The sequence below is a fragment of the Anoplopoma fimbria genome, chromosome 4 (genome assembly GCF_027596085.1).
Source record: "Anoplopoma fimbria isolate UVic2021 breed Golden Eagle Sablefish chromosome 4, Afim_UVic_2022, whole genome shotgun sequence".
NCBI classification, from domain to species: Eukaryota; Metazoa; Chordata; class Actinopteri; order Perciformes; family Anoplopomatidae; genus Anoplopoma; species Anoplopoma fimbria.
The window spans coordinates 19,816,251-19,830,240 of NC_072452.1; the positions used below are offsets into that span (position 1 = coordinate 19,816,251).

The following is a 13,990-nucleotide window of genomic DNA, read 5'->3' on the forward strand; positions in this document are numbered from 1 at the left end:
TGACAATACATCATTCTATTATGCCTTATTGTTTCTGGCTGCCGCAGCAACATTTATATTGGATCAAATGCTAATGCTGTGTGTGTTTGTGTGTGTGTGTGTTTGTGTGCCTAAGATATTTAATCAGATATGTTTTGGTGCCAGTGGCTCAATCACAATGCGTGTATTTGTGTTTTTGTGTGTGTGTGTTTTGACCCTCCAAGATTGTGTGTGTGTGTGTATCTGTAATTTGTGGCCAAGAACATACTTTGTTTGCACATTTAAAACCGGTGTGTGTGCATATAAGCGAGTGCATCGGTGTGTATGTGGGTGTGATTCTGTTTCTTATGCTGGGGAGGTACAGAGGTATTGGCGTAGCATTGCGGGGGAGAATTGCTCCCTTACTCAGAGAGCAATCAACCAGCTGTCCTCTGTACAAACAAACAGGGTACAGCGATCAATACGGATATCAAACACGTCCCACTGTGGTGTGTGTGTGTGTGTGTGTGTTTAAATGTGTGGAATAGACAGAAAAGGAGGAGGGAGAGAGAAGAGAAGGCAAAGTGTATGGGTGTGTAAAAGAAAAGAGTTTTGCTGCAATCTCAGACACAGTGTTCCAGAGATCGGGTTGGATGTTAGGTCTAGGTCATGTTGAATCAAAGCGTCTAAAGATCACAGTGAAAGTGAATTTGTGAATGTGAGCAAAAATGTGTGCGTGTGTTTTGATTAAGTTTCGTGAGTTTACTTTGTGTGTTTGGATAAGGTTTTGTAACTTTACTTTTTATTTAAACTCTGGCTTACAAACTGTTTTGAAGTAGCTATTGCTATTCTTAATCTTTGAATAGTTCAAAATGTCTCAATCATAAAACTAGAATCACATTGCTACAACATTTGCACATAATCAGCACAGTATAACAGTAAAATATAATATAGTAAATTGCCACATGATATTTTTGCACAAAAGCAAATAATGTACAATGCAGAGAATTAGATTTTGGGTCAATCCTGGGAATGCGGCCAGAATGCAGTTTTTAAATAGGGAATCACGTGACATAAATACTGATATGGTGGGCTAAAATACAAGTGGGAAAAGACTGTAGGAACATTTTGAAATATACACATTTAAAGAAAACACAAATGAATATATATAATGATATGAAAAATGTGCTCTCCATGAAAAAGTCAGTCGATACCACACACCGGACGCACTTAGCATTTAGGTAAAAATAAAGCAGTCTTACATCTCCACGATGCCCTCAGGGAGGTTGGCTGGTATTTCAGTGAGGCCTTTACGACGACAGTCCACTATGTTGTTGTTACAGCTGCAGCTGGGTGGACACACGGCTACATGAGGAACGCAAGCCCTGGACTCTGTCTGTGCTGGACCTGGAGAAAGCAATATACAGATGTTATACATATATCAAACATCAAGGAGAGATTGACTTTAACGTGTTTGCATATGAGATAGCTTTTGCTGGTTTACTGCCAAATATGTAGGAGAGAAGAAGATTCCTTCATGCCTACAGCTACAGTTATTACGCCTGCTAGAATTTCTGCAATCAAATTTCAGCGTCTGTTTTATTCTTAATTCTTTATGATGTCTTCGTATATTTTATCACAGGTTTATCCCATATTTGGTTGTTTTAGTGTCCCATGATGGTCTCATGGGACACTAAAACATGTTGTTTCAGAACCCTTTACATCCTGCTAGGAATACATTATTTTGGGGAAGCATGACATTTTTAATATTAACTGAATATCAGCACTTAATATCATCAAGCCACAGTGTGTTAAACAAAAATATTGCTGGATATGAGCAGGAGGATGAAAGGGTAAGAACATGGAGACGAAAATAGAAAAAGGAGGGAGGAAGGAAAGAAAGAAAGGAAAAGGGAGGGATAAAATAAATAAAGAACAAGAGAGAGACAGGGTGTTATTGACTCATAAGGGATGAGAATGGAGAAAAGAGCAGTGAGAGCATGTAGGCAGAAAATAAGAGGCTAAAGGCTAATAAAGAGAGCACATCCTGACAGTCTATTAAAACTGAGCTGAATCAGAGACCTATAAACAGTGTCTGTACTATCTGCAGCTGATAACAATACTGCTCTTATACCGGCCTTTTAGCTGATTACGCGCTCTACATGGTGTAATTCTCTCAGTGCTATAAACCCAATGCTTAGCTGTCTGTAGATGATAACAATGTTGCCTCTAATAATGGCCTGATTATTACATCCCCTGTATTGTAGACCACTACGTCAAAGAGGGTCTACTGTTCAACGGCACCAAATTAAATCAGGGATTTACACCTGAATCTGCTCTGTATGTCAAATTCATATTGGTGTTGCTGAATAGTTCTAGGTCAAACTTTACTTTAGAGGCTCAATTTCAGTCTTAAAGTACTGTCATGTGTCAATTTCATGTAGCTGCAATGGAACAAAAAACTGGCAGTTTCTTCACGGGTTTTGTTCCAGAGAAAATATAAAACAAATGTTGGGTAAAACCAAAACCATGCCTTTTTATAACACTACCTTGACTCTTCAAGAAAGAGTCACATCATCACTTTGCATGCCACAGTAAGCACTAGAAAGGTGCTTCAGTGTGTCCTTCAGCAGCACTCTTTAATATTTCAAAGGAATATATCGTGTGGATGTGTGTCGACGTTGAACTCACCATTGCAGAGAAAATCCTTCTTCTGCACATCTGGAACATTGAGGCCTCTCATGTGGGCGGGGGCCATGCATTGGGTGAAGGGAGCCAAGCCCCGTCTGGCTCTGAGCCAATCAGAGAGCCAGGACAGGTGACAGTCACAGTGGAGATTGTTGGAGTGCAGACGCCTGAGACAGATTGAGAAAGAAAATGAGTCTGAGTGAGTGAAATTAACTCAATGAATTCTTTATTATCCTCTCTGAAGTGTGCACTTTCTAGAGGCAAAAGTCTCTCAAAAAGTCTGTGAAGCACATCGGCTCAGTACGAGCAAATGTATTTGAGTAGCCAGGATCATGAGGCTGTTTCTTAGGTGAAACACACGCACACACACACACACACACACACACACACACACACACACACACACACACACACACACACACACACACAAACACACACAAAACAGGCACTCGAACAAATACCCTCAACTCTCATTTCCCCAAGGTCTGTGACAATAACTCCCTTTAGAGGGAGGACACATATGGCTAAATCACAATCTATTCAGAAAGAAAGAGCCAAACAGACCAGAAAGAGAACATAGAATATAATTCCGGATATAGGGAGTGAAGGAAAGATTAAGGCATGAGAGGAGTGGAGACAAAGAATGAAAATGAATATAATGAGAGGCAATAGAGCAAATAAATAAACTGAGAAAGGTCTTTTGATGTCTTTGAGGTATTTTTTGCCTTGATTTTATAGAGGTTAGCTAGAACAGAAAGGAAATGTTGTGATTATATGTGATGCTTCTTAGATTCCTTGGCCTCTAGACCCCCACAAGAACATATTTTAAAGAGTCAGTTCACCAAAATTACAAAAATGCATACTTTCTCAGAGGCTTCTGTTGTTATCTAGCCATAAAGTTACCTTAGGCAGTATGTGCCCAAGTTTTTAGATATTTAGTGAGTTTTACTCCTCCAGTACCACAGAAATGAACAGAATTTAGTTTAATGACTGCAAACTTAATCTGAAGAACATTTGTGTTAGCAAGAAAATAGCCGGGTTGGTCTTTAATCACTGTTAAAATCATTTAAAAAAAACAAAAGCATGTGTATACATTCAGTATACCTTTCGTAGCTAGCATAGCATAGACATGCTAACGCTAGTTTTTGATGTGCTAACATACTCAGCTAATTTTAGCTCCACAGGTTTTTACATAGAAACTCCTTCCAACCTCCCCGGGTAACGAATATCACTTTTTTTTGTTTAACCATCATCATTAGCTCCAAATCCACAAAACCAGCCTGAAAATAAAGAAAATCTAAAATGTATATGTTGAGCAGAGACGGTTAGTTCGGACCCTGGTCAGAGCTGAACAATGCTCCTTTATACTTCAAGTAACTTGATAAAAATAGCCATTTCACATTTCACTTGTAGCATTAATTAAATGGTACAATTCAATATAGAAAGCATCAGGAGACGTTTTCACAGAGCTGAGACTCCCTACAGGCTGCACTGGCTGGATTTGACACCTTTAAAAAAAAAAAAAAAAGAGAGAGATGAGGAGAAAGAGGGCGGATGAACAGCAGAGTGTCTTGTCAGCGTATTATCTGCCAGCCGGGATATCTAGCCTTTCAGAAGACAGGCCTCCCTTTGTAATAAAGCAGAGGACAAATCCTGTTATGGAACAGAGATGGGCTCATTGATGCTAGCAGCGGGGGCAGTGGGTTTTAATACCGCTCTACCATTATAAATCCAGTTTATAGCCAAACCCCCGCATGGAGATAGCCACGTCCCGGTCCACCCCCGGCTCAGCCTTAATTACTGACAAGTAGGATTAAAACACAGGGGAGAATGGGGAGAGGCAGGGGGTGTTGAGAAAGTGCTGTGTGTTTGTGTGTGTGTGTGTGTGTGTGTGTGTGTGTGTGTGTGTGTGTGTGTGTGTGTGTGTGTGTGTGTGTGTGTGTGTGTGTGACTAGCTGTAAGTCAGTGATAGCGCTTGTTGGGCTTATTTGTTGCGGGTGACTAAGGGCATTGTGCATTCTGTGAATATGTGTTTGTTTGGCATGTTTGTCTGTCTCTGTGTGTGTGTATATTCTTAGTATTTGCTCCACCGGGTACATCTCCAGTACAGTGAATTAGACAAACACGCACACACACACACACACACACACACACACACACACACACACACACACACACACACACACACACACACACACACACACACACACACACACACACACACACACACACACACACACACACACACACACACACAGGGGAGAAGCAGTGGGATTTCTAATCTATTCATTGGTTCAAGTTTCTGAATGAGACACGCCATGAGGTGATATCATTACTGCTAATAGAATAGACTGATACTGCAGAAAACAGGAGCAAAGGGAGGAAGAGGATGACAGAGAGGGAGATAAATGGAAGGAGAAAGAATGAGATAAAAGAATAGAAATAACTCAATATATGTAAAAGCAGCCGCTTGAAGGAATCACATATTAAAGTGGCAGGAGAGGTCACCATTCACCGAGCCCATTCATTTACAAAAAAAGGTTTCGACACAAACACACACACACACACCTCGAACTTCCCCGACAATCAAATCAGGGACATCTCTTAACAACTGATTGAATGAGTCGTTTTTATAAAAGCAGCAAATTCAGTACTGATATATGAGGACACAAAATGTAAAACTGAGAAGGGAGCAAGAAGGAGGAGGAGGAGGTTGAGGATGAAGAGGTTGGCAGAATGGACAAAGAGGAGGAGGACGGACTGATGTAGGAAGGAGATTGGGAAGAGGAGAGGAGGACAAACATGACGTGTGGAAAGAAAAGGAGGAGGAGGATGAGGAGGAGAAGAATGGGGACCAACAGGAGGAAACAGAGGGAGTCATGTGAAGAAATAGAAAGAGGAAGCAACAAAAGGGTACGACGGTAGGAGGAAGGAGAACACAAAGGAAAGGGAGTGATGGAGATCAGAGAAAAATGAAGGGGAGGAAAGAGTGGTATGATGGGGAAAACAGAGAATTTAGTATAGGAGAGGCTAAAAAGAGAAGAAAGATTGGAGTAAGAGAGGAAGAAGTGAAAACTAAGGAAGAAAAACTACAAAAAAATTGTAAAATGGGATGCACACATAACGCAAGGACGAGGAGAGAAAGAAGGAAGAGGATGAACGGGGGAATCTGAGGCAACAGTCACTCAGTTTTGACAGAAAACAGAAGCCCACAAGGCCTTCTGATTAAAAAGATTCTGGATATTGGTAACTCTGTACTCAATTTGCTAGCAACTGTGTATCTGCGCTGCTGCCTGAATCCAATTTCCAAACGGCTGATTTTGAGCTGTATTGCCACTCGAGCTGCAGCAGTATGCAGGAAATATAGAAAACCCTGCCATGTGATTGGCTGCTGAGCGATGCTGCCGTTCAAAAAGTTGAACGGGGAAAATGCTCGTAAAAGACAAAATGAACTTCTGCGATTGTTATCCTGCTTGTATTTAGAAATCCCCGTTTTCTGAAGTAGGGGTCGAGTGACCACACAAGGGCCTATTAAAAGTGATGATCTGGGTAGGAAATCCCATTCTCTGCATGCTGGTTTGGCAGAAATCAACCCCAGTGTGGCCAGCAGGAATGCAACCAATGGTCTGTCTCTCAGACAGTCCCACGGGATTATGGGTATCCCCCCTTGAGATGTCGTGCCATTGCCTTGGCAACTGTTGGATATCCATCACACAACTAAATGCAGAAAAAAAGACACATACGAATTAAACCCCCCTTATTATCAATCAGAGAGGACGATTTGGCCCGAGGGTTTGTGTTGGATCATGACTGTGTGTGTGTTTCTCAGAGTCTGTGCTCACGTCTGTAACATCAGTATAAAAGGTTTACTTAATTAATCAAAGCAGATTGAACTATTGAGACTAAACAAGTCTTTCTTGTGGCATTAATGAGGTTACCATTTCTCAAGTGTGTTTGTGGTGCATGCACATATTTGTCACTGTATCCATCTCTGTGTCTGTGTGTGTGCGTGTGTGTGTGTGTGTGTGTGTGTGTGTGTGTGTGTGTGTGTGTGTGTGTGTGTGTGTGTGTGTGTGTGTGTGTGTGTGTACGTAATGGCCACATAATTATTCACAGTCATGAAACAATGGAAGAGTTGGTCTCTTATTATTGAATGATTAGATGATCGCACACAGACCCCGATGCCATGCTGTGTGTGTTTGTGGCGTTTGTGTTTGAAAGTGATGTGAGTTGATTTGTGTGCTCGGTCAATGTGCTCAGTTTGCATGAAAGTAGGCACTAATACATCTCTGTGCATGTGTGTATGTGTTAATGTGCAACCACAGAGTGCACGTGTGTGAGCGTCTGCAGTATATGTTAGCAGTTTTGTGTTTGTGTGTGTGTGTGTTTGTGTGTTATACTCACAGAGTCCGCAGCTTGGGCATGTGGTTGAAGCTGGACAGGGGGATGAGGGTGATGTTGTTGTTGTTGAGGGTGCTGGATGGAGAAACAGAGAGAGAGGGGAGAGAGGGGGAGAGAAGAGAAAAACAGATTGTTAGAAAAATAAGACCCTGGTGCCACTTTTTGGTCTGGCGGTTTAAACTCTGACGCAAGTTAAATTCAATTTTCTCCGGAGCGCAGGTTCCAGTTCTTGTCACCTTATCCCTGACCGCTCCAATCTAAGAGTTTGGGGATTTTTGTTTTAGAGTCAGACTTGAAAAAACTAGGTTTACAAGAACGGCAGTGGTTTCTCTCAAAGGGGTCACAAAATGAATTGGGAGGGGTCTGGAGGTGGCTAATAGAAAAGCAAAGAATATAAAACATATTCTGTTACAGCAAAAACTACTTTTAGGCTTTCATAATATATGAATATACTGGGCAGTTTTATCCAACACTTTAGGTTCTGGAAAATTATTGATATTAAACAATCAGAAAAATCACTCATAGGACAATACAATCTTTACATATTAAACCTGTGATACGGGCAAAGTAGATGTTCTTTATTTAAAGGGGACACAACTTAAAAAGGTGGAACCCACTGATCTACTAGTGTTCTATGTTTTATATATTTGTATTTTATATATGTTCTTTTTGATGTGACAGTGACAGTTCAATCACAAAACAACTGTTAAACCACAATAAATGGATAGAGCAAAATTAATTTCAGTAGTTTACAGCTCTGCGTGATGACTTTTCATTTACAGAGGGGTTTGTTCATGAATCATTCATGGCCTGATTTATAGAACATTTTATTCTTAAAATCATGCAGAAAATAGATTTGTTTTGTACTGCTGTTGACAATATTTTCTGATTTATGGAGTGATAAAACAAATTTCTGTCCTGGAAATGTATGCAAATTAGCACATATTTGATGCGATTATTTGCATATTTAAACATAGAATTTGAGAAAACTGAAATAACAATTGCCTAAATGTAATTAATTAACAAGGGAAATGTCATGGTGGTCTCCAATAGATCATTTAACAATATTCCCCTTAAAGTAAAGGGGTATGCATGATGTAGAGCTTGTAAAGCCCACTAAGACAGATTTGTTATTCTGGGTTGTATAAATATGAATCACTTGATTTAAATTGAAATCATACAAACGTCCCTGGTACTATTTCAAACATCATCAAAACTGCAAAACACTGCTTTTGTGAATTCTGACTTTCTGTTAAGGGTGCTGCTTTTGTGCCAAGTCATCGCATAGAGCTTTAACTCATTATTTATTGATATACGCACACACACACACATTCACACACATATGAAAACCCACACCCATCCCCTTGATCTGTGCTTCTTCCATCTCTAACTCATAAGCAGGTCGCTGCTGTCTCTGACTATTAGCTCTCTCATAAACTACACTCTGCCTCATATGTAGTATCGACCTGAAGTGGAATGAAAAACAAGGCTGACTGTCATTACAACCAAACACAAACACACGTGAGCAGTCCCACTCCGTGTGTTTGAGGAAACTCAACACCTGTATTGATTCTCTGCGATTTTCTTGTACAGAAATGGAGACAGAAATCAGAGCAGTGAAAAAAAGAAATGCAGAGAAGACAGCTATTCCATCAAAGCCTTCCACGGGGGGGATCAGATTGCGACGGCAGACTCGTACTAGATGGTAAAGCTGCATACACAAAACACCGGTGTGTGGGGGGGAATTAGAACACAAGCAGGTCCCTCATGACTGAAGACTGAAGTCCACATAAAAAATGCAATACAGCAAAACACAGAACTGGACAAAGACATACAACTTACATTATGTGAAAAACAGAACAAATACTCAGACTTTTTGGCTTTTGTTTTTTTTAAAAAGGAGCAGATTAGTTTGGTCGTCTTGCAACATTTTCATGTCAGAAATTATTTTAGTGAAGCAAATCATTTGGAGATAATTCAAATAAACTACTGATCTTTTGCCAAATAAGCAAAAAAAGAAGCGTGGAATTTAATTTTGCTGCATATTACAATTTTTAAATCTATTTTAGCCAAATCTTTGTATCATTGTTTTAGTTTATAAACAAAGTCAAAATATACATTTGATTGATTTGGTCAGAAACACAACAATACAAAGCAAAAATAACAACCTCTTTGTTCAAATGGCTTGAAGTCAGAGTTTTACAGTAAAGAGTCAGGATTGAAAATATTATAGTAAATGAGAGATCCATGTTACATAAAAAAAATCCAGGGATTTCTAAAATTTATACTACAGTGTAAATTTTCTGGTGGCTTGTGGGAGCCAACATCAACTGGAGCCAGTGCAACCATTTGCTTTGTTTTTGCCCAAGTTCCATGGATCATTAATTTCACCGGATAGGCGAGTTTACTTTACATATCACCCGAAACCTTGTGTATTCAAAGAGTCATTGTTTTAGGACGAATGAAGACTGAGCGGTCATTTATAATAAAGGAAACCCGTTCATTTTTCACATTTGACAATGTGTTTTTAATGCGTTCAGACAAGGACAAGGTCGGCTTTCTGTCTGAGAAACGGCCCAAATTCAGGATGAGAGGATTTTTCTTCTTCAACAGCATCTGCAATATGTTTGCGCCTAAACACACAGTGTGACCACGGTGAGGGTTTGGATTTCGCCGACAAAAATCAAGGACGGTTTGTTTTACGCACTGTCGTCACAACCGTTTTAAAACGGCTCATTACCGGGGGCTTGCTGTGTTTTTACTAACACCCACTCAGACTTAAAATAGACTGTTTTCGCTTCACTCTGTTGATGTTACTACTTTTCTTTCTCTTTAATTCTCTCTCCTTCCGATTCTCTTTCTACATTTGCCTCCCTGCCAGTATAGCCTCAGTGGCCTTGGTAGAGGGATAAAGTTTCACACTCACTCTCACACACACACACACACACATTTAGAAGTGCTGCTATGGTCAGCCCTGTCAGGGGTGATTCCACCCAGTATATATAATTTAATTGTGAAATAACAATAATTTCCCTCTGCAATTTCCCTGTCAGTTATTCTCCTGCTCACTCTGTTCAACCCCGGTCCACATCTCTCTGCCTTAATAAAGTAGTGACCGGACTGACTCGAGCCAAGATAAACACTAGAAACATCATTTAGAAGTCCACAACTATGTTTTATATTGTGGCTGTTCTCTTTTCCAGCTTATTTTACACCACTTCTGGCCAAGGCTGCACTCTAAAAAGAATTGTAGATGCTCTTGGATTTGAAGTGGTCGTAAAACAAATATCTGCATTTTGACAAAAAGAAATAAGTTCACAGCTGAATATTGCATATGTGTGATATATATATTGCATATATTGCATATGTTAAAGCAACAAAAAGGGCAAGCATTGCCAGCTACATTGTCACCGAGTTGCTTTTGAAGTGTTTTTTGAAGAGCTTGTTGACGTAGTTCTAACTTTAAACTGCACTGGGAACTGGCAAACGGCATTTTTTAGACGGAATAGATCTGACTGAACCAAAAACGTATGATTGGTTGAGGCTTCACGGCGACATTGGAGCGCTGAAAAAAGTTGAGACCAGCTAGCCGTGGCCTACATTGAAATTGACATTGTTTATAGTGTGATTTCACTGTGAAATTACTTCACAAAACTACTTCAAAGGCTCATAATTTGCCTCCTTTTCTTTGCAATTACTAACGAAACTGAACTGAAATGAACTCAAACACAAAAAATGAAAAAAGTACAATGTGTTGTTCGCCCAAAAAACATTTTTACAGGGAAATATCCAGAAAAACATCAAAGTTTGATTTAAGTCTTTGGTTTTACATGTTGAGTATCTGACTGGTCCGAATGGTGCCTTTTCACTGGTTTTGCACTCACTTTTGTCTGTTTCAACTTTATAATCCTGCAGCCTTGACGGATCCAAACACACCAAACTGCACTTCCACCACAAAATCACACAGTGCAAACCGGAAAACTTGGCTGTGTTGTCTTCACGGTCCCATTCACAAATGTTTCACAACTGACGTTATAGCCTATGGTTAGGAAAATACTTTGTGTACTGTGTATTAGCATCCAAAGTGACGTTATGCTTTGAGTGAGACAGCTTTATTTATTTTTTTCTGTTTTAAGTGAATTTTTTTCTGTTTGCTTCATATTCTAAAGCTTTGTGGGGTCACAGGGGAAATATATAGGATTTATAGGTTGAATAAGCTGGTTGAAGACCCACATATGTCTATATATATATATTATTGGCTGTCATTCAGACTCTTTTCTCCCTGGGAGCTCTAAGGCAATCTAAGACAAGATCATCTCCAATGTCCAGTGTCAACTTTCTTCTTCAAAATAAGTAGTTTGTCTTTAATATATCATTCATTTTAATATCTTTTTACACACTTTCTTATATTCCAATATCTTCCTCCTGTTAAAATACAAAATCATATGTGTAGAGTCTAACAAATATTTAGCCACAGAGCCCACATTTTACTGGAAGCTTGCTGCCCTGCAGATTAATTATTCCAGAAAAGCCTGCTTGAGTAAAAACATATTTTCATCACATTTTGTTTTTGCAGTCACAGTAAAAAAGAGCTCAACGACTAGTCTAACAATGTTTGCGACACGCAATGTTTCTATTACAAAATGCCTATTCAGCTCTATTTCTTCTTTTTAATTTGAGATAGGCTGCAGTGACCGCTGGCGTGCTGCTGCAGGATGGATCCATGTTCCCTGAATGTGTGTGCACTTGTGCGAATACACGCCCATATGTGTGTGTGCTACGAGCGAGTGTGTATTCTTGAGTCAGCATGTGCGGTACATGCTTTCGTGTCTGCATGTGTGTATGTTTTTTTTCGATGCAGCGCTCTCTCTGCTGCAATGAATGGGCCTCTGCAGTCAGTGATGGAGGAGACTCTTTAGAGGAACCCACCAGGGAGATGCTATCGCTTGTGTGTGTGTGTGTGTGTGTGTGTGTGTGTGTGTGTGTGTGTGTGTGTGTGTGTGTGTGTGTGTGTGTGTGTGTGTGAGAGTGAGAGGGTAGGGAGTGATGTTATCATATATGTCTTTGCTGCAGCCTACACACTGAGGTCAAAGCCTCACCCGTCAATCTTTCCTCCCTCGTCCACACACACACACACACACACACACACACACACACACACACACACACACACACACACACACACACACACACACACACACACACACACACACACAGGATTAGCTGGCTCTCTGTTTGCAGAGACGCAAACATTTTCTGCTCAACGTTTAGGATCCTTGAATTTAGCCTGGCATGAAAAATACTCCAGAAGCGGTTTTGACAACGAGGTTACAACTTTTTGGTATTTGACAAAAAGACCAAAATAAATACGTAATTGCTTGTGTTTTATAACATATTCACACTGCCAACTCGTCAAATACGGCCGATTAGTCCGACTAGGTGTCATAGTGAATTTCACAGCTCTTGACACTATGTCAGATGCTCTGACCGTCTAATAAGGACGTGGATGGGTTCACCCTGGAGTCAGTGGAAAGTCTGATGTATTACATACAGACGCTGAATGGGGCCTAAGTGCGTCAGTATCAGACGCCAAGGGCCACAGACTAAGTGCTGATATTTGACGACATGGCAGTGAGAATGGATTATATCTTCCCTGTTATATATGTTAGATTTGATATTTCATAACACATATCCGATCTAGCTCACATGCTAGTAAAAAATCTAAATCTATTAACAAGAGGTGTGAAAGTAAATGTAAAGTCTACTGTGCAGATGAAGACAGTGAGGTTTTTCTGGGGGTCAAGATGACAATAAAGCAATATTCTACATGTTCACCAAACCCCCAAGACCTTTAGGTCCAAGGTCATAACATATCTTTATTCCCATGTTTTCTGTCTCAGTGTAGGATAATATATTATATATCAAACCACAAGACAATCTTGTGGTTTGAGATGCAAAACCATAGGTTTGCATCCCTTTTAAGTCCCATTGAGTATCTAATTGTGAACATTTGCATTGTTGTTCTTGAGTTCTGTTCTGTATCTATGTGTGTTTGGCTCCACAGAGTCTGAGCCGTTATCGTCTGTGTCTGAATGTGTGCGTGTAATAAAGGGAATTTCTATTAGTGTCTATTATGCTCAATCAGCCTTAACAGACACAGATCAATACACTGATCTGTAATGTCTGAATTACTACAGCCACTAAAACACAACACAACAATGTAACTTTATGACTGTGATTACAACCAATATTGACTTCACGCTCGATACGATTATTCTCTCTGGTAATCACTAACATTAGTTATGGTCTCGTGAAAAGGGACCCAGTGAAAGACGAGTTCTGATGACTGAATAACCAAACACGATGTAAAACGCTTCATAAAGAGTTTCAGTATCGAATAGTTATTTTAGTGTTTAGTACATCTATTGTAAATCACATTTCTGATTATACTCACACTGCGAATGGTTCGTGCAACAGTGTGTCAGACAATTGATGGTATTCCTTTTCAGGATAAATCAAAATGTATATAAATTATTTTATCCTTCTGCATGCATTTTTTAGGTTATTTGAATATAGAAAACTTAATTTACAAAATGCTGAGCATTAATAATTGTCAACTAAACCACTATTTTATGAATATTATTTCCCCAGCACTGCTAGTAAATTAAAAAAAGGCCAGCTGTCAGAAGTGTTACTATTGAGGCTAATCTTTATTGCTTTTAGTGTAAAAAAAACACCACATCATTTATGTAAATTTTCTGCAATCATCTTGGATTAAAAGACTTCCCTTTTTCAAGCTCTGATGTCTCATTTTAGATGGACCTCCTGGGTAAAAACCCTCTGGTGCACTTGGACCTACTCTGAAATCTCAAATCAATACTCCATTGTGGGAACGAGACCACAAACTGAAAGCACAACAAAGCAATTTTATGACCCCACTTAC

General features: G+C 39.7%; 1 protein-coding gene across 1 annotated transcript in view; it reads right to left on the reverse strand.

Annotated features, from left to right (window-relative positions):
* slit3 (slit homolog 3 (Drosophila)) overlaps positions 1-13,990 on the reverse strand; it is a 238,724-nt gene that overhangs the window by 60,412 nt on the left and 164,322 nt on the right. Inside the window, exons 7-9 of the mRNA XM_054597169.1 lie at positions 7,051-7,122; positions 2,650-2,813; positions 1,221-1,365 (exon numbers count right to left, since the gene is read on the reverse strand). Coding sequence (XP_054453144.1) covers positions 1,221-1,365; positions 2,650-2,813; positions 7,051-7,122 — 381 coding nt within the window. The remainder of the gene's footprint in view (positions 1-1,220; positions 1,366-2,649; positions 2,814-7,050; positions 7,123-13,990) is intronic.